Source organism: Pristiophorus japonicus, chromosome 3 (assembly GCF_044704955.1).
Source record: "Pristiophorus japonicus isolate sPriJap1 chromosome 3, sPriJap1.hap1, whole genome shotgun sequence".
In the NCBI taxonomy this organism is placed as follows: Eukaryota; Metazoa; Chordata; class Chondrichthyes; family Pristiophoridae; genus Pristiophorus; species Pristiophorus japonicus.
In genome coordinates, this window is record NC_091979.1 from 118,244,377 (window position 1) to 118,265,871 (window position 21,495).

The 21,495-nt window shown below is 43.0% G+C and overlaps 1 protein-coding gene across 2 annotated transcripts in view; it reads left to right on the forward strand.

The window, feature by feature from the left end:
* The window catches only part of LOC139259858 (juxtaposed with another zinc finger protein 1-like), a 175,787-nt gene that overhangs the window by 18,259 nt on the left and 136,033 nt on the right, over window positions 1-21,495 (forward strand). The window contains exon 2 of one of the 2 annotated variants that reach the window (XM_070875750.1): window positions 15,330-15,374. The exons of the other annotated variant lie outside the window; for it this stretch is intronic. Coding sequence (XP_070731851.1) covers window positions 15,330-15,374 — 45 coding nt within the window. The remainder of the gene's footprint in view (window positions 1-15,329; window positions 15,375-21,495) is intronic. 2 annotated transcript variants of the gene reach the window in all.

A 21,495-nucleotide genomic window follows, 5' to 3' on the forward strand; every position in this document is an offset into this window, starting at 1 on the left:
CAAGATAAGACACCATGGAAGACTCTAAACAGATACTGATAAGACTCAACAGACTTTTAGGCGCTACGTACGATCAGCAAATTCTAACCCAATGAGGTCATCCCAGTTAAGGTCTAAAGGTTGCCTTGAGATCCTGGTCTGTCGATCCAAAATATTACTAATAAGGTAACCCAATTAGAGATCTAGGGAGGTCGCACCAGGGGGGGGCGAAGGGATCTATGAAATGTATAAATGATGAACAATTTTACTATTCAGGGAACATCTCCACTCACAGGCAGCTGTGATGAGAAGTGTTCCCGGACGTCCGTAATTAAAGATCGTTATACCTTGCCATCCATCTCCATCTAATAACTTCGAGGGCCGCTACGCGGGTTGGGATGAGCGTTGACCCTTTATATCAAAGGGCCTGCTCGTGGGAAGAGAAGGCTTCCCATTTTCCCTTCACGAGGTAATAAAAGCAGGACCAGTAAGCAGCCTGATGGGAAGAGAGCATGGAAGGGAGAGTGGTCAGAACTTAATTAGGTACATGTTGACAATCGATGAAAAAGGACCTGGACTAAATGGTTGGAAGATAATTGCTGATCAAACGGTGGAGAAAAAGTCTCGGGTATTTAAATAAGTTGAATAAGGTTGAATATCAATTGGTTTTATTAACATTAGCAACCTGCATTTATATTGCGCCTTTAACGTAGTTAAAAGTCCCATTTTGATCACAAACTTTTGTCTTATTCCAGTTTATCTTAGCAGGAGGACTGTTAATGTGGTACCCTTGTTTAAGAAGGACAAAAGGGATAGGCCGAGTAAATACAGGCCTGTCGGCCTAACCTCAGTGGTGGGAAAATTGTTGGAAAAAATCCTGAAAGACAGGATAAATCTACATTTAGAAAGGCAAGGATTAATTAGGAACAGTCAGCATGGATTTGTTAAAGGAAGATCGTGTTTGACTAACCTGATTGAATTTTTCAAGGAGATAACCAGGAGGGTCGATGAAGGTCGTGCGCACGGTGTAGTGTATATGGACTTTAGCAAAGCTTTTGATAAGGTCGCGCATGGTAAACTGGTCACGAAGGTTAAAGCCCATGGGATCCAGGGCAAAGTGGCAAGTTGTATCCAAAATTGGGTTAGAGGTAAGAAGCAAAGGGTAATGGTCGATGGATGTTTTTGTGATTGGAAGGATGTTTCCAGTGGGGTTCCGCAGGGCTCAGTACTGGGTCCCTTGCTTTTTGTGGTATATATCAATGATCTAGATTTGAATATAGGTAGTATAATTAAGAAGTTTGCAGATGACACTAAAATTGGCTGTGTGGTTGATGATAATGAAGAGGAAAGTCATGGAGTACAGGAGGATATCAATCTACTGGTCAGAAGGGCAGAATAGTGGCAAATAGAATTTAATTCGAGATAATGCACTTGTGGAGGGCTAATAAGGAAAGGGAATTACACATTAAACGGTAGGCCACTTAGAAGTGTAGATAAACAAAGGGACCTTGGAGTGCTTGTCCACAGATCCATGAAAGTAGGTCAGGTGGATAAGGTGGTTAAGAAGGCATACGGAATGCTTGCCTTTATTGGCCAAGGCATAGAATACAAGAGCAGGGAGGTTATACTTAAATTGTATAATACTCTGATTAGGCCACAGCTGGAATACTGCATGCAATTCTGGTATTATAGGAAGGACGTGATTGCACTGGAGAGGGTGCCGAGGAGATTTACTAGGATGCTGCCTGGAATGGAGAATCTTAGCTATGAAGACAGATTGGATAGGCTGGGTTCTCATTGGAACAGAGGAGGCTGAGAGGAGACCTCATTGAGGTGTATAAAATTTTGAGGGGCCTGGAAAAAGTGGATAGCAAGGGCCTATTTCCCTTGGTGGAGGGGTCAAATACGAGGAGGCATAGTTTTTTTAAGATGGTTGGTGGAAGGTTCAGAGGGGATTTGAGCGGACGTTTTTTCACGCAGAGGGTTGTGGGGATGGGGATGGGGTCTGGAACTCACTGCCTGGAAGTGTGATGGATGCAGAAACCATGACCACATTTAAAAGGTGCTTGGATGGCCACTTGAAGTGCTATAACCTGCAGGGTTACGGACCTAGAGCTGGTAATTGGGATTAAACTGGATAACCTCTTGTTGGCTGGCACAGGTACGATGGTAAGTACTGCAGGGAATAGAATATGGCCAGGGTGATCTCCCGGGCTAGTTTTGATCACCTGGATGGGTCGGAGAGGAATTTTCCCAGATTTTATTCCCCAATTGGCTTGGGTTTTTATCTTTTTTTGCCTCTCCCAGGAGATCACATGGCTCTGGTTGGGGTGGAGTGTAGAATGTTGCGGTGCAGGGGGTGGGCAGTTGTGTGGGGCGGACTGGTTGGACTGGATGCGCTTTACCTTTCCGCTCTTTATCTTTCCGCCATTGTTCATAGGTTTAAGGAAAGCGAACCGACTGCATGAGGCATGAATTGGCTAAAATAGACTGGCAAAGGATACGTAGAGGGTTGACGGTGGATAGGCAATGGCAAACATTTATAGATCACATGGATGAACTTCAACAAGTGTACATCCCTGTCTGGAGTAAAAATAAAACAGGGAAGGTGGCTCAACCGTGGCTAACAAGGGAAATTAAGGATAGTATTAGATCCAAGGAAGAGGCATATAAATTGGCCAGAAAAAGCAGCAAACCTGAGGACTGGGAGAAATTTATAATTCAGCAGAGGAGGAAAAAGGGTTTAATTAGGAGGGGGGAAATAGAGTATGAGAGTAAGCTTGTCAGGAACATAAAAACCGACTGCAAAAGCTTCTATATTTCTACGTAGATTTCTAAGACGCTTCACAGGCACTATTCAAACAAAATTTGACACTGAGCCAAATAAGGAGATATTGGAACAGATGGCCAAAAGTATGGTCAAAGAGAGAGATTTTAAGGAGCATCTTAAAGGAGGGGAGAGAGAGGCAGAAAGGTTTAGCGAAGGGTTTCCAGAGTTTTGGGCGTAGGCAGCTGAAAGCATGGCCGTTAATGGTGCAGCGATTTTAAAATAGGGGATGAACAAGAGGCCAAAATTGAAGGAGCACAGAAATCTGAGGGCTGTGGGGCTGGAGGTCGTTGCAGAGATACGGAGGGGCGCAAGCCATGGAGGGATTTGAAAACGAGGATAAGAATTTTAAAATTGAGCCAATGTAGGTCAGGGTAACTGGTGAATGGGATGGTGCGAGTTAGGCTGTGTGCGCAGCAGAGTTTTGGATGAGCTCAAGTTTATTGAGGGATGGGAGGCTAGCTAGGAGTGCAGTGGAAGAGTCAAGTCAAAGGCATGAATGAGGGTTTCAGCAGCAAATAAGCTGAGGCAGCGGCGAAAGCATGCAGAAATGAAGCGCAGATAGCGGAAGGAGCGTGTGGCAAGCCAGGCTCCCCACCCACTCTTTCCTTCGACCACTCTGCCCCACCTGTTAGAGACTGTGGCCCCAAGTTTCCACATGCGGCAAAACAGGCGCCCCTCCGATCTGGGCGCCCGTTTTTCGCGCCGAAAACGCGCCTGAAAAAAACCGCGCTATTCTCGAGCGCTTTGCAGCTCGATGTCTGCTTGGCGCGGCGCACAGGGGGCGGAGCCTACCACTCGCGCCGATTTTGTAAGTAGGAGGGGGCGGGTACAATTTAAATGAGTTTTTTTCGTGCCGGCAACCCTGCGCGTGCGCGTTGGAGCGTTCACGCACGCGCAGTCTGAAGTAAACATTGGCACTCGGCCATTTTAAAAAGTGCTGCAGAAAAAGTGAAAATTTGTTTATTGAACCCTTGCAGAGGCTTGTATTTTAATTTTCTTGATATTTCTGTGTGTGAGGGTGAGGGAGTGCATTCTGTAATTAAAGACAGACTGTGATAAACGGGACACATGCACTTGTTTGAGACTATTCAAATTCTTTGTAGCTGTTCAATTTTTAAAATTTTTTAATAAAACCACATTGCCCTTCCATGATCAGCACTGAGGCTTCTTGCAGCTTTCTCCCCCTGCCGTCAGTCGGTCCCGACGGCAAACGGCTGCCTGAACTTCTGAGGCTTCTTGCAGCTTTCTCCCTCCCTCCCCACCCCTGCCGTCAGTTGGGCCCGACGGCAAACGGCTGCCTCAAGTACTGAGGCTTCTTGCAGCTTTCTCCCTCCCCTGCCGTCGGTCGGTCCCGACGGCAAACCGCTGCCTGAAAGGCCTGCCTGAAGCACTTTCACACAGGTAGGAACATGGTTTATTTAATCTTTTCTTTGCTTATAAATTTTTATTCAGGTTGGATTTATTTGTATAATATTTGTATAAGTATAACTAAAGATTTATTGTAGAATTTAATGACTTCCCTTCCCCCCCCCCTCCCCCCCCCCCACTTCGTTCCCGACGCCTAATTTGTAACCTGCGCCTGATTTTTTTAATTTGTAGACAAGGTTTTTTCAAGCGTACAAAAATCTTCACTTGCTCCATTCTAAGTTAGTTTGGAGTACGTTTTCACTGTGGAAACTTTCAAATCAGGCGTCAGTGGCCGGACACGCCCCCTTTTGAAAATAAAATTCTGTTCAAAAGTGAAACTGTTCTACCTGACTAGAACGGCAGAAAACTTAAATGTGGAGAATTCCGATTTCTAAGGTACTCCGTTCTCCACCAGTTGCTCCTAAAAATCAGGAGCAAATCATGTGGAAACTTGGGGCCTGTAATTCCTGCATTGTGATTGTACAGCCACCTGAGAACTCACTTCTCGAGTGGAAGCAAAACTTCCTCGATTTCGAAGGACTGACTATGATGATGATGATGAAGCTGAGACAGGGATGGAGTCGGGCGATGTTACGGAGATGGAAGTAGGCGGTCTTGGTGATGGGGTGAATATGTGGTCGGTAGCTAATTTTGGGGTCGGATATGACAACAAGGTTGCGACAGCCTGGTTCAGCCTCAGACTTGTCTGGGAGAGGGTTGGAGGCGGTGGCTAGGGAACGGAGTTTGTGTTGGGGACTGAAGGCAATTGCTTTGGTCCTCTCAATATTTCGTTGGAGGAAATTAGTGCTCATCCAGTACTGGATATGTGGAGGGGTTGAGAGAAGTGGTAAAATACAACCTGTTTTACAGAGCCTCATACAACCTTAATTAGAAGTACAACTCAAATCAGAATGGTCAGTTCTTCTGCTTTGGGAGACTGAGAGGTTAATGGACTGTTTTTTGGTCAGTCTCATGGGCTGTTTCCTTGAATATACTAAAATGGCTGGCTTTAAATCTTACCTGCCGGTGCAAAACAAGCTTCTAGTACTTTTACATCCTTTTAAAAGAAGTTGATACTACAGCATTTGAAGTTTACAACAGCTTCTCGCAGACTTTCAAGGCCTCCGAGCTATCTTGCATTTAACCTTTGAGACAGTCTGTTGAATAAGCCTTTTTGAATGTGGCCAGCCTTCCTTGCATGCTGCCTTGAACAGTCAGTTTCAGATAATTAATCCAGGTTTCTAGCCAATCCTTTTTAGTTACCTTAAACTGGTATTTTGGTTTTATATCATAGTCCAAAATCATTTTGTAATGAAAAAGCAGAACAGTCTCCAGAGGCTGAAGGGCTGACTCCTATTCCTATATTCTCTGTGACCTGGCCAACATTACAATCCTTTAACCAACACTAACAAAAATGTATTCATTTGCTGTTTGTGAAGCCTTGCTTTGTGCAAATTGGCTGCTGCCTACATAATAGTTACAGTTACTGCACTTCAAAGTAATCCATTGGTGATAAAGTGCTTTGAGATGTCCCTGCACTGTAATGCAAGTCTTTCTGTCTGTTGTACTTTCAGGAAAGTAGACACCTGCATGTACTTATGAGGTTTGCCTTTGTGAAGATTTTTGAGTCACTTTATAATAAACCTAAATGTTCTCACTTTTGGATTTAAGATGATAATTACCCCTCAAAATTAATTAAATGTTTGTATTAACACAATTTAAATAGGAGGGCTCATAATATGACACTCACCATGCCTCTCCCTCTTGCAAATTTTTATTTTCAGTTACATATTAATTCAGTTCATCACTCATTCTCACATTGAGTGTAATTGAACCCACATTTGTTGATATGTTATTTTTGATCCAAGAAAGCACACATTTATTCTAAAGCAATTTCTCTGCATTTTATTATCTCAATTCTGGAAAATATAAAAACTGCAGATCAGAGTGGGTAATTTTAATATAACATGCCAAGCATCAAATTGGTGGGTTCAAGTCATAAGCCCATTTTACACTCTGCCATTAGCTCAATGGAGAATAAAATTGGGCGGAGTGTAAAACGGACAGCCGACCCGAACCTGCCCATTTCCCACCAGGTGGGTTAGGTTAGAATTTAAAAAAAAAAATTAATTCATGGGATGAGGGCAAGGTCAGCATTTATTGCACATCCCTAATTGCCCTTGAGAAGTTGTTAGTGAGCTGCCTTCTTGAACCGCTGCAGTCCTTGTGGTGAAGGTACTCCCACTGTGCTGACTTTGTCGTGGTAGTTTGATACAACTGAGTGGCTTGCTGGGCCATTTCAGAGGGCAGTTAAGGGTCAACCACATTGCTGTGGGTCTGGAGTTACATAAAGGCTAGACTGGGTAAGGACGGCAGATTTCCTTCCCTGAAGGACATTAGGGAACCAGTTGGCTTTTTCCAACCATCCGGTTGTTTCATGGTCATTATTATTAACACTAGCTTTTTAATTGCAAATTTATATTCAATAAAATGAATTTAAATTCCCCCATCTGCTGTGGTGGGATTTGAATTTGTGTCTCTAGATTATTAGTCCAGGCCTCTAGATTACTGGTCCAGTAACATAACCACTATGTTACCATTCCCAGTCAATTATCTGAAGAATAACTATAAATGCCATATTTGGTGATAAATATTGGCTTGTATAGCATGTTGAATCTTTTGTGCTTTTAATAATTTCCAACACCTGGACAAGATAGAATTTGGGGTTGCCAAGTAAATTTGCTTATAGTGCTTGCATCTTCTAATTTAACATAGTTAACTTGTAGGTTATTCAGCATTTCTATCTATGCCTGCTCTTTGCTAGAATAATTCAAAATTAATCACATTGTCTTGTTCTTTTCTTTGCTTCAACTCTTCCCTTAAAAGAAGCAATGATCTATGCCTCAACTACTCCTTGTGACTAAGCATTCTATGCTCTACCTATCTGCATAAAAAAACTTCCTCCAACCTCTCTCAACCTTTAGTGGTCTTTTTAAATTGAAGTCTCGATCATTGTTGTCTTTCCAACAGGAGAAAATAAGCTACCTCTATACACCATGAAAATCCTTCATGTTTTTAAAACCATTTATTAAATCTTCTCTTGACCATGTTTGTTCCAGTGAAAATAGTTTTGGTATTTCCAGTCGCTCCTCATAACTATAATTTTTCATCCCAAGTATCATTCTAGTGAATCTACACTCTTATCTGTCCATGGCTTTAATCTCCTTCCTATAATGGGGTGCCCTAAATGGCACACGGTGGTGGAACTGTGCCTTAACCATTGCCTTGTACTAATTTATCATTCTTTGTTCCTGTACCCCATGCCCCTATTTACAAAACCCAAATTGCTATTAACTTTTTTTTTATTATGGCTCTGTCTACCTACTCTTATACTTTCCAGAATTATGTATTTGAACCCTGAGGTCTCTGTTCATCCACACACTTCAGCATTTTTTCATTGAGTCAATAATTCCATTTCTTGTTTACCCCTACCCCAAAAGCATTACCTCCCATTTCTGTGTATTAAATTGCATCAGCTACCTGTCTGCCCATTCTGCTAACCTGTCTATATATTCTTCTGAAGTCTTTTACAGCCCTCCTTGTTGTTTGCCAAACCTCTATTTTTGCCATTCTTAAAGTTTGCTGTCATGCTATCGCTATCAAAGTTCAAATTGCGTCTGCATGTGTGTATCTGTAATGTACATCAAAAACTAAAGTAACCCTAGCAGTGGCCTCTGGGATGCACCACTTCCAACCATTCTCCAGTCCAAGCAACACCCTTAACACTAACCCTTTATGGATTTCCTTGCTGTTAACCAACTTGCTGCTACATTTCGTTATACCATATACCTGAATTTTTGTAACCTGTTTCCTGTGAGATACTTTATCAAAATGTCTTACAAAAATTTGCATACACTACATCTACTGTGTTTCCTTTTATATATACAATTAGTAACTCCAAAAAAATTTATGTCTTTCTGTTAACCTGTGCTGGTTGACCTTGATTTATTCCATGCATCTCAAAATGCTCACTAATTTGATCTTTGATCTTGGATTGTAAGAATTTATCCACAATTGATATCGATAATTAACTCATTTATCCTTCACTATTTGAACAGAGGTGTCACATTGGTTATCTTCTGGTTCCCTGGCATAAGAACATAAAAAATAGGAGCAGGAGTAGGCCATTTGGCCCCTCGAGCCTGCTCAGCCATTCAATAAGGTCATGGCCAATCTGATCTTGGCCTCAACTCCACTTCCCTGCCTGCTCCCCATAACCCTTGACTCCCTTATTCAAAAATCTGTATCTCCACCTTAAATATGTCTAAAAGAATATTGTAAAATTATGGTCAGAGCCTTTGCTGGCCGAGGGTGCATGCTTTCAGGACTTGGTGACTTGTCCAATTTAAGTTCTACTAATGTTTTAGAAACATAGAAACATAGAAAATAGGTGCAGGAGTAGGCCATTCGGCCCTGAGAGCCTGCACCACCATTCAATAAGATCATGGCTGATCATTCACCTCAGTACCCCTTTCCTGCTCTCTCTCCATACCCCTTGATCCCTTTAGCCGTAAGGGCCATATCTAACTCCCTCTTGCATATATCCAACGAACTGGCATCAACAACTCTCTGCGGTAGGGAATTCCACAGGTTAACAACTCCTGAGTGAAGATGTTTCTCCTCATCTCAGTCCTAAATGGCTTACCCCTTATCCGTCGACTGTGACCCGGCATTCTGGACTTCCCCAACATCGGGAACATTCTTCCTGCATCTAACCTGTCCAGTTCCGTCAATATTTTATATGTTTCTATGAGATCCCCTCTCATTCTTCTAAACTCCAGTGAATACAGGCCCAGTCGATCCAGTCTGTCCTCATATGTCAATCCTCCCATCCCGGGAGTCAGTCTAGTGAACCTTTGCTGCACTCCCTCAATAGCAAGAACGTCCTTCCTCAGATTAGGAGACCAAAACTGAACACAATATTCCAGATGAGGCCTCACCAAGGCCCTGTGCAACTGCAGTAAAACCTCCATTCTCCTATACTCAAATCCTCTAGCTATGAAGGCCAACATGCCATTTGCCGCCTTCACCGCCTGCTGTACCTGCATGCCAACTTTCAATGACTGATGTACCATGACACCCAGGTCTCGTTGCACCTGCCCTTTTCCTAATCTGCTGCCATTCAAATAATAATCTGCCCTCGTATTTTTGCCACCAAAGTGGATAACCTCACATTTATCCACATTATACTGCATCTGCCATGCATTTGCCCACTCGCCTAACCTGTCCAAGTCACCCTGCAGCCTCTTAGCATCCTCCTCGCAGCTCACACCGCCACCCAGCTTAGTGTCATCTGCAAACTTGGAAGTATTACACTCAATTCCTTCATCTAAATCATTGATGTATATTGTAAATAGCTGGGGTCCCAGCACTGAGCCCTGCGGCACCCCACTAGTCACTGCCTGCCATTCTGAAAAGGACCCATTTATCCCGACTCTCTGCTTCCTCTCTGCCAACCAGTTCTCTATCCACGTCAATACATTACCCCCAGTATCATGTGCTTTAATTTTGCACACCAATCTCTTGAGGGACCTTGTCAAAAGCCTTTTGAAAGTCCAAATACACCACATCCACTGGTTCTTCCCTGTCAACTCTACGAGTTACATCCTCAAAAAATTCCAGAAGATTTGTCAAGCATGATTTCCCTTTCATAAATCCATGCTGACTTGGACCGATCCTGTCATGCTTTTCAAATGCGCTGCTATTACATCTTTAATAATTGATTCCAATATTTTCCCCACAATTGATGTAGGCTAACCAGTCTATAATTACCCGTTTTCTCTCCCTCCTTTCTTAAAAAGTGATGTTACATTAGCTACCCTCCAGTCCATAGGAACTGATCCAGAGTTGATAGACTGCTGGAAAATGATCACCTATGCATCCATTATTTCTAGGGCTACTTCCTTAAGTACTCTGGGATGCAGACGATCAGGCCCTGGGGATTTATCGGCCTTTAATCCCATCAATTTCTCTATAACACAATTTCCTGACCAATAAAGATTTCCTTCAGTTCCTCCTTCTGACTAGATCCTCGGTCCCCTTGTATTTTCGGAGGGTTATTTGTGTCTTCCTTCGTGAAGACAGAACCAAAGTATTTGTTCAATTGGTCTGCCATTATAAATTCACCTGATTCTGACTGCAAGGGACCAACATTTGTCTTCACTAATCTTTTTCTCTTCACATATTTATAGAAGCTTTTGCAGTCAGTTTTTATGTTCCCAGCAAGTTTCCTCTCATACTCTATTTTCTCCCTCCTAATTAAACACTTTGTCCTCCTCTGTTGAATTCTAAATTTCTCCCACTCCTTAGGTTTGCTGCTTTTTCTGGCCAATTTCTATGCCTCTTCCTTGGATTTAAAACTGTCCTTAATTTCCCTTGTTAGCCACAGTTGAGCCACCTTCCCTGTTTTATTTTTACTCCAGACAGGGATGTACAATTGTTGAAGTTCATCCATGTGATCTTTAAATGTTTTCCATTGCCTATCCACCGTCAACCCTTTAAGTATCATTCGCCAGTCTATTCTCACCAATTCACGTCTCATACCATCGAAGTTACCTTTCCCTAATTTCAGGACCCTAATCTCTGAATTAACTGTGTCACTCTCCATCTTAATAAAGACTTCTACCATATTATGGTCACTCTTTCCCAAGGGGTCTCACACAACACGATTGCTAATTAGTCCTTTCTCATTACACATCACCCAGTCTAGGATGACCAGCCCTCAAGTTGGTTCCTCGACATAGTGGTCTAGAAAACCATCCATAATACACTCCAGGAAATCCTCCTCCACCGTATTGCTACCAATTTGGTTAGCCCAATCTATATGTAGATTAAAGATGCCCATGATAACTGCTGTACCCTTATTGCATGCATCCATAATTTCTTGTTTGATGCTGTCCCCAACCTCACTACTACTGTTTGGTGGTCTGTACACAACTCCCACTAGCATTTTCTGTCGTTTGGTATTCTGCAGCTCTACCCATACAGATTCCATATCATCCAAGCTAATGTTTTTCCTTACTATTGCGTTAATTTCCTCTTTAACCAGCAACGCTACCCCATCTCCTTTTCCTTTCTGTCTATCCTTCCTGAATGTTGAATACCCCTGGATGTTGCGTTCCCAGCCTTGGTCACCCTGGAGCCATGTCTCCATAATGCCAATTATATCATATTTGTTAATAGCTGCCTGCACAGTTAATTTGTCCACCTTATTATGAATGCTCCTCTCATTGAGGCACAGAGCCTTTAGGCTTGTCTTTTTAACACACTTTGCCCCTTTAAAATTTTGCTGTAATGTGGCCCTTTTTGATTTTTGCCTTAGGTTTCTCTGTCCTCCACTTTTACTTTTCTTCTTTTGCTTCTGCCCCCATTCTACTTCCCTCTGTCTCTCTGCATAGGTTCCCATCCCTCTGCCATGTTAGTTTAACCCTTTCCCAACAGCACTAGCAAACACTCCCCCAAGCACATTGGTTCCGGTCCTGCCCAGGTGCAGACCGTCCGGTTTGTACTGGTCCCACCTCCCCCAGAACTGGCTCCAATGTCCCAGGAATTTGAATCCCTCCCCGTTGCACCATTCCTCAAGCCACGTATTCATCTGAGCTATCCTGCGATTCCTGCTCTGACTAGCACGTGGCACTGGTAGGAATCCTGAGATTACTACCTTTTGAGGTCCTAGTTTTTAATTTAACTCCTCGCTCCCTAAATTCTGCTTGTAGGACCTCATCCCGTTTTTTTACCTATATGCACCACGACAACTGGCTGTTCACCCTCCCCCCTCCAAAATGTCCTGCAGCCGCCTCGAGACATCTTTGACCCTTGCACCAGGGAAGCAACGTACCATCCTAGAGTCTCAATTGCGGCCACAGAAACTTCTATCTATTTCCCTTACAATAGAATCCCCTACCACTATAGCTCTCCCACTCTTTTTCCTGCCCTCCTGTGCAGCAAAGCCACCCATGGCGCCATGAACTTGGCTGCTGCTGCCCTCCCCTGGTGAGTCATCTCCCTGCCCCCCCCCCCCCCCCCCCAACAGCACCCAAGGCGATGTATCTGTTTTGGACGGGAACCCCTGCACTACCTTCCTTCCACTGCTCTTCCTGATGGTCACCCATTCCCTATCTACCTGAGTAACCTTTAGCTGCAATGTAACCAACTCACTAAATGTGCTATTCACGATATCCTCAGCATCGCGGATGCTCCAGAGTGAATCGGTGCACAGCTCCAGTGCCGCAATGCGGTCTGTCAGGTGCTGCAGCAGGATACACTTCCTGCACATGTCGTCCTCAGGGATACTGGAAGCGTTCCTGAGTTCCCACATAGCACAGGAGGAGCATGACACAGGTCCTGGGCTCTCCTGCCATGACTTAATCCTTAATAAATTCACTTAATTTTGCAGCATTGCCAAAGGTTGCCTATTGATAAAGGAAAAGAAAAAGAAGAAAAGCTACTCACCAATCTCTTACCCCCTTGGCTGTGACGTTATCCTTCGATTTATTTTTGCTTAGTTTTGTTTTCAGTGCTTTGTGTATTCATATACTTAGCACTTTTGGCACCAATATTTTGAAAACTTCCTCTAATTCCTCCATTTTCTCATTTCTCTCTCACTCTGTCCAATTGTGTTTTTTTTCCCTCCTTTGCTACACCTTTTGCCGCCTTTGCTTTTCATTTACTTCCTCATTTTGGTTTTCCCTCTCTGTCCTCCCATGATATTTAGTTTAAAACCCACCCAAGTAGGAATGTTGGTCTTAGCCCTGTTCAAATGAAGCACATCAGTCTTGTCCAAGTTACCCCTGTCTCAGAACTGGTGCCAATGTCCCAGGAATCTGAATCCTTCCCTGCTACATAGAAACATAGAAACATAGAAAATAGGTGCAGGAGTAGGCCATTCGGCCCTTCGAGCCTGCACCACCATTCAATGAGTTCATGGCTGAACATGCAACTTCAGTACCCCATTCCTGCTTTCTCGCCATACTCCTTGATCCCCCTAGTAGTAAGGACTACATCTAACTCCTTTTTGAATATATTTAGTGAATTGGCCTCAACAACTTTCTGTGGTAGAGAATTCCACAGGTTCACCACTCTCTGGGTGAAGAAGTTTCTCCTCATCTCGGTCCTAAATGGTTTACCCCTTATCCTTAGACTCTGACCCCTGGTTCTGGACTTCCCCAACATTGGGAACATTCTTCCTGCATCTAACCTGTCTAAACCCGTCAGAATTTTAAACGTTTCTACGAGATCCCCTCTCATTTTTCTGAACTCCAGTAAATACAAGCCCAGTTGATCCAGTCTTTCTTGATATGTCAGTCCCGCCATCCCGGGAATCAGTCTGGTAAACCTTCGCTGCACTCCCTCAATAGCAAGAATGTCTTTCACAAGTTAGGAGACCAAAATTGTACAGGATACTCCAGGTGTGGCTTCACCAAGGCCCTGTACAACTGTAGTAACACCTCCCTGCCCCTGTACTCAAATTCCCTCGCTATGAAGGCCAACATGCCATTTGCTTTCTTAATTGCCTGCTGTACCTGCATGCCAACCTTCAATGACTGATGTACCATTACACCCAGGTCTCGTTGCATCTCCCCTTTTCCTAATCTTCACCATTCAGATAATAGTCTGTCTCTCTGTTTTTACCACCATTGTGGATAATCTCTCATTTATCCACATTATATTTCATCTGCCATGCATTTGCCCACTCACCTAACCTATCCAAGTCACTCTGCAGCCTCATAGCATCCTCTCTTAAGATGTGAATTTGACTTCCATATCTTGCTACTGCAATACAAACTAGCACATGACATTCGGAGTAATCCGGGGATTATTACCTTGCAATCCTGCTCCTTCATTTATTTCCTAGTTCTTGAAATTCCCTTGCAAGACCTCAGTTCTGTGTTTGGCCTTTTTGAAGCAACACCCCATTCATAACTCTCTGTTGCAGCCACAAAAGCTCCTGACCATGGAGTCCTGTATTACTACTGTGTTTCTTCATTTCTCTTGGGTGACAACCATTTGCTGTACGGTGCTGTGTTTTTCTTCTTCTGGTTGTCCTCCCCTGTGTTGTTGCCCCTATTGTTAGGTATTCAATACTTAATACCATTCTCAGGAGGTCCCTGCACTGCCTTTTGACTCCTTCAGACCACCTTCAGGAATATGCATTCCAGGAACCTTTCAGCATCCAGTAAGTGATGATATGTCACCAGCGCTTTAAACCCTGAAACCTTGTGCTTGAGAAACTGTTGACATATGTAGTCATCCCAGGAACACAAAACATCCAGCGCCTTCCACAGTGCACAGGTACGGCACATCCAACAGGTTTCGAGCTCCCATTGCCCCCCCCTCCCCCTGCCCTCCACCCCTATTTTACTAAATTAAGCTAATTTCGCTTTAAAATGTATGAAGACAAATCTTCCATCCTTTTCAATCTGAGGAAATTGCGCTCTTTTTTTCTCTTCTCTCCTTTTTTCTCTTCCTTTTTCTTTCCGTCTCCCCATCCCTAATTGCCCTTGAGAAGGTAGTGATGAGCCACCTTCTGAACCGCTGCATTCCCACAGTGCTGTTAGGGAGGGAGTTCCAGGATTTTGACTCAGCGACGATGAAGGAACGGTGATATATTTCCAAGTCAGGATGATGTGTGGCTTGGGGAACTTGCAGGTGGTGGCGAAGCAAAATAATGTTCAGGTTAACAATAAAACATTCAATTCAAAAGACCCAGTCATCGCCAAAAAGGTAGAAACTTAAATGACTTGGGCTGAATTGAGGGTGGCCCAGCTTTTCAGCTTGTGGAACAAGGACCTGACTAATCATCATCCTTCAACAATTGTGGTAAGTTTTTATATTTTGATTCATTTTTGTGTAGTGCAGTCCCAGTATTTACTATTGTATAGTGCAAATCAATTAAAGTATATATGCAAGTCTTTGGTATGTAATTGGTTGTTTAAGTTCAAGACAGTCAAATTATTTGGTTCAAATGTCTGTAATGTGTTTTTTTCTATATAGTTCTTAAGTTTATGTGCGTTAATCATTAATTAAGACAAACATTGTTCTTGTGTCTCAACAGAGGAATTGGCCAAATCTGGATCAGAAAAACAGCAAATCATTGGAGGTAAAACCTGTTGTGACTGAAGAAGGCTTGAAAACACAAGATGTAACAACAAAGTGCTTGTGGGGGAAAAAATACCAGAGTGTATATTTTGGAAGGGAAGGGAATGTGTGGGAGTCAGTTGAATGGAGGTATATTCCACAGGAGCTTTGCAAATGAATGGGAATCCACATTAATGTCTCTTCGTGTTTTCGTCTGAATTTCCAGAGTGGATAGGATGCGATGTTGCGTCCAGATGTTAGAGGCTAGATATGTTGATGGTCACTGTAACTTGGCTTTATTTAAGTGCATAAGCATATTGCAAATTGTTTATTCTATTGTGGAACGCAGTTGTTTGTAGCTGATGATGCGTGATTAATAAGATGCCATTCAAATCTGCAATCTGATGTGAAATGCCAGTTTTAACATTTAGAAACATAGAATATAGGTGCAGGTGTAGGCCATTTGGCCCTTCAATCCTGCACCGCCATTCAATAAGATCATAACTGATCATTCCCTCAGTACCCTTTTCCTGCTTTCTCTCCATACCCCTTGATCCCATTTAGCGGTAAGGGCCATATCTAACTCCCTCTTGCATATATCCAATGAACTGGCATCAACAACTCTCTGCGGCAGGGAATTCCACAGGTTAATAACTCTCTGAGTGAAGAAATTTCTCCTCATCTCAGTCCTAAATGGCCTACCCCTTATCCTAAGATTGTGTCCCCTGGTTCTGGACTTCCCCCCCCTCCCCCCCAACATCGGGAACATTCTTCCTGCATCTAACCTGTCCAATCCCATCAGAATCTTGTACGTTTCTATGAGATCCCCTCTCATCCTTTTAAACTCCAGTGAATAAAGGCCCACTTGATCCAGTCTCTCCTCATATGACAGTCCAGCCATCCCTGGGATCAGTCTGGTGAACCTTCGCTGCACTTCCTCAATAGCAAGAACGTCCTTCCTCAGATTAGGAGACCAAAACTGAACACAATATTCCAGGTGAGGCCTCACTAAGGCCCTGTACAACTGCAGTAAGACCTCCCTGCTCCTATACGCAAATCCCCTAGCTATGAAGGCCAACATACCATTTGCCACCTTCACCGCCTGCTGTACCTGCAGACCAACTTTCAATGACTGATGAACCATGATACCCAGGTCTCGTTGCCCCTCCCCTTTTCCTAACCTGCCGCCATTCAGATAATATCCTGCCTTTGTGTTTTTGCCCCCAAAATGGATAACCTCAAATTTATCCACATTATACTGCATCTGCCATGCATTTGCCCAATCACCTAACCTGTCCAAGTTACCTTGCAGCCTCTTGGCATCCTCCTCACAGCTCACACCGCCACCCAGTTTAGTGTCGTCTGCAAACTTGGAGCTATTACACTCAATTCCTTCATCTAAATTGTTAATGTATATTGTAAAGAGCTGGGGTCCCAGCACTGAGCCCTGTGGCACCCCACTAATCACTGCCTGCCATTCTGAAAAGGACCCGTTTATCCCAACTCTCTGTTTCCTGTCTGCCAACCAGTTCTCTATCCACATCAGTACATTACCCCCAATACCATGCGCTTTGATTTTGCACACCAATCTCTTGTGCGGGACCTTGTCAAAAGCCTTTTGAAAGTCCAAATACACCACATCCACTGGTTCTCCCTTGTCCACTCTGCTAGTTACATCCTCAAAAAATTCCAGAGGATTCGTCAAGCATGATTTCCCCTTCATAAATCCATGCTGACTTGGACTGATTCTGTCACTGCTTTCCAAATGCGCTGCTATTTCATTCTTAGTGGATTGATTCCAACATTTTTCCCACTACTAAGGATTTCGTGGCAGTATGGCTGATGTGCTGCTGTATCTTGAAGTTGGTCTCTCTTGCAGTGTGTCTTTATTAAGAATTCCTCTAAGTTTTTCATCTGCTGTGGAACATCAATAAATATGTATGCAATGCATCAGTCAACAGCATTCTAATAAATTGTCCACTTTGGATGTTTACTGTGTTTATATTACCTTCAATTTGTATCATTTTGAATTACTTTAGCATCTTACTGCATGTATTGATTGGTTTCATTGATATTTGTTTTGGTTAAAAGTGATACTAACTGTAAAGGTCCTTTATGAAATGAACTTTGGCAGTAGAAATCCAGTTTGTTGGAATGAACTTTTTGCACAAAACTATCCCTAATTTGGCAACAATTGATACTAAGTTGGCAATCTCGTAGAGGCTGATGTAGGAAATGGAGAAATGAAACCCATTTGGTAGGGGTATTCTTCTGAGGTTAGATCATATTGGCGCGTTACAAATTTGTGGTCTACTCGCAGATTAAGCATCACTGATCCTACCTGTAAGCAGATCTCGAGTCCCTTAGGATTGGGGGTTTACCTTCCTTGTACAATTATCTATTCTTGTTAGCATTGCAATACGATGACCTGGGGCTAGATCAATAAATGTCTGTGTTGTATGTAGTACCTGTAATTGTAATCTAACTTGCCTAACCGCATGGATTTCCGCAATCTTCTAAGAGGTGGAACTGATGAATGCTTTGGTGAGCTGAGCCAGATGAATAATTAGGAAGCTGGTTTATTTTAGAGATTACATTGATGCAACAGAGTTGTAATTCCAAACTCTCCCTCCCTCCCCCCTCCCCCCTGTCCAGGGGTTGGCCAGTAGAACTGACAATTATTGGACTCCTGCCTCCCTCTCCCTTCCTTTCCGCAAGCTGGAACTTCTCAATGCTCTCAAAATGAATAGGTTCATCCATACACAATGGGGTTGGATTGTTCAAAGGAAGGTTTAAATGGGTTTTCATTGTCTAGGCTGAATATGGACAACATTCTGTTTGGTGTAACAAGTTGCTTTTTACTCTCCCAAGCTTCTGACTGAAATGAAGATTTCAAACCGTTGTGAGCAAAATGTAACTAAAAAGTAACACTGCAATATAAATCATGCCCACAATGTGACCAGCTTTAGCACTCTTGAAATGTAACTTGAAGGGAACTTAATTCTGCATTTAACTGCTATACCTTTCCTGGGATTGGTTGATGCTGATGTGACAAAATTGATTATTTTTGTCCATAGTTGCCACATTACATCACTTAAAATCTTCTGCCACTGCATACAGGGAAATTGGCTATGTTACCGTGGCATTGCCTGAAGCATATCTAAAAAGCAGCCAGTCAAGCTGTTCATTGCTAATAAACAAATCATCCGAGGAAAATAATTATATGAATTCTAGGAACATGAGATATATATCACCGGCAGTTAATCAACTTTACAATCTATTGTGAACAGTCTTGTTTTCGGCAGCCCTCATTGATGTCGTCGCCCCCCCCCGCCCCCCCCCACTGATGATGGTCATGGTCTTCAACAGGTCTTTGTGTATGTGTTAATGTAGTTGTATTAGATGTTGCCTTAATCTCACAGATTGGCAATATCAGACTGCAGTGAAGCATAAAGTTATTGCATTTAATATTTTAGTTATTTATAATTTTGATCTGTGTTGACATCGAGTTAAAGTGTGAACTATCATACATGCATCACTATTACTGAAAAGCCATTCAAAGGAGTTCAACTGACTGGTATAACCTTTGTCAGGATTTTTCTTTACTTCATGGAAAGGATTTGGGAATAAGAAATGTTTTAAGGGTTTTAAAACCGTGTATTTGCAGTTTTCTTTTATGTGTGTATATATTTTTTTAAAAGCCATAGGCTGTAGGCATTGAAGATGGAGGAAGCTTATCCTAGTGAAGGAAATCTTGTCCATCAAGCCCAGAGCTGGTGAGAATCCAAAAGATTGACCAGGAAAAATTAAGTGAGCCCAATAATAGTGTAGTATGTTTTTATTATATTTACTGTTCTTCACTCAGAGTTGTTAACCAGTGGAATTCCCTACCGCAGAGAGTTATAAGAACATAAGAATAAGAACAGGAGTAGGCCATTAGGCCCCTCGAGCCTGCTCCGCCATTCAATAAGATCATGGCTGATCTGATCTTGGCTTTAACTCTACTTCCTTGCCTGCTCCCCATAACACTTTGACTCACTCTTATCGCTCAACAATCTGTCTATCCCCACCTTAGATATATTCAATGACCCAGCCTCCATTGTTCTTGAGAATTCCAAAGATTCACGACCCTCAGAGAAGAAATTCCTCATTTCCGTTTTAAATGGGCCACCCCTTATTCTGAAACTATGCCCCCTAGTTCTAGATTCCCCCACAAGGGGAGACATCCTCTCTGCATCTGCCCTGTCAAGCCTCCTCTTTTAAACGACTGACTCCAGTTCTTCTCTCATTTTATATGACATTGATTTATTTTTGATTCAGGCAAATATTCACAAACCTCATACGCCATATTGAGATGTGCAGGTGCGTCTTATAGACATTGCAGCCACCCCATAATACCGCATACACAGCAATGACTTGCAACATGTTTCTTACTATGGAACAGTGCACCTATTCATACCAAAGTTGCAATTTTAATTCAGTAATTTTAATTGGATCAGCATGAATTCCTGGCTACTTTTAATATAAAATCAATGCCAAGTTTCCCCTCCACCCCCTCTTTTGAAGGTTAGGAAAGCTCCTGCAAACAGCAATGTGATAATGAACAGATAATCTGTTTTAGTGACGTTGGTTACAGACTTTTCCCCCTCCTTATCCTAGGGTATCGAGACTACAATTACTGTCTCAGTTGTGATCAGTTAACACAGCACAGACCATGGATGAAATCTGTGTCTGGCTTTGATGTATTGCAAAATATTAAAATACTTTTATCATCCCTTCCCCCCCCCCCAATGTTTGAAGAGCATTATGTTAATACTCCACAAGAGCCACTGTCTGATCTCCCAGCAGAAACGTTTTAATTCTGAGAGAGAAAAATACAATCATAAATCCAGTAGCCTGAAATAAACAAAATGCTGGAAAGTCAGTGTTTGAAATAGAACAAAAGGTCAATACTTCAGATGGGGGCCTTCATTGGCACTGGAGAAGTACCCAACTCAAAAAAAGATTCACCTTTCATTCTTTTTCTAATGTTGATCAACATGCTGCACTTTTCCAGCATTGTCTGTATTTCAGGTTTTAAATTGTTCACTTTGGCCCATAGATCTGTAACAGCATCAACAGCTGACCCTTGTATACACCTTTAATGTAACAGAATACCCCAAAACACTTCACAAGAGAGGAAGGACTATGGTCAGAGAAGAGTTCGGGGAGGTCCAAGGTGTAGGCTTTGAGGAGACTTTTGAAGATGGGGAGAGACAAAGTCATGCTGGTTTAGGGACAGAATTTGAGTGCAGGACTGTTGATGGCTGAATGCCCTGCCACCACTACGAGAACGGAGGGAAAGGTGTGGGAGGGCAGGACACAGGAGTACAGACTCACCAAGAGCAGAAGGCACAAGCTGGAATGTAGGGCTGGAGGAGTTGCAGAGGTAGGGTGGAGCATGACCACGGGAGGATTTGTAGACGAGGAATTGAAATCAATACTTTGAGCGATGGGCAGCCGGTGGAGATCGGTAAGTAGGTCTTAGCTAAGGGAGAGAAGGCAGGTAGAGAGCATCTACGTAAGAACATAAGAATTAGGAACAGGAGTAGGCCATCTAGCCCCTCGAGTCTGTTCTGCCATTCAACAAGATCACGGCTGATCTGGCCGTGGACTCAGCTCCACTTACCCGCCCGCTCCCCGTAACCCTTAATTCCCTTATTGGTTAAAAATCTATCTATCTGTGATTTGAATACATTCAATGAGCTAACCTCAACTGCTTCCTTGGGCAGAGAATTCCACAGATTCACAACCCTCTGGGAGAAGAAATTCCTTCTCAACTCGGTTTTAAATTGGCTCCCCTGTATTTTGAGGCTGTGCCCCCTAGTTCTAGTCTCCCTGACCAGTGGAAACAACCTCTCTGCCTCTCTCTTGTCTATCCCTTTCATTATTTTAAATGTTTCTATAAGATCACCCCTCATCCTTCTGAACTCCAACGAGTAAAGACCCAGTCTACTCAATCTATCATCATAAGGTAACCCCCTCATCTCCGGAATCAGCCTAGTGAATCGTCTCTGTACCCCCTCCAAAGCCAGTATATCCTTCCTTAAGTAAGGTAACCAAAACTGCACACAGTACTCCAGGTGCAGCCTCACCAATACCCT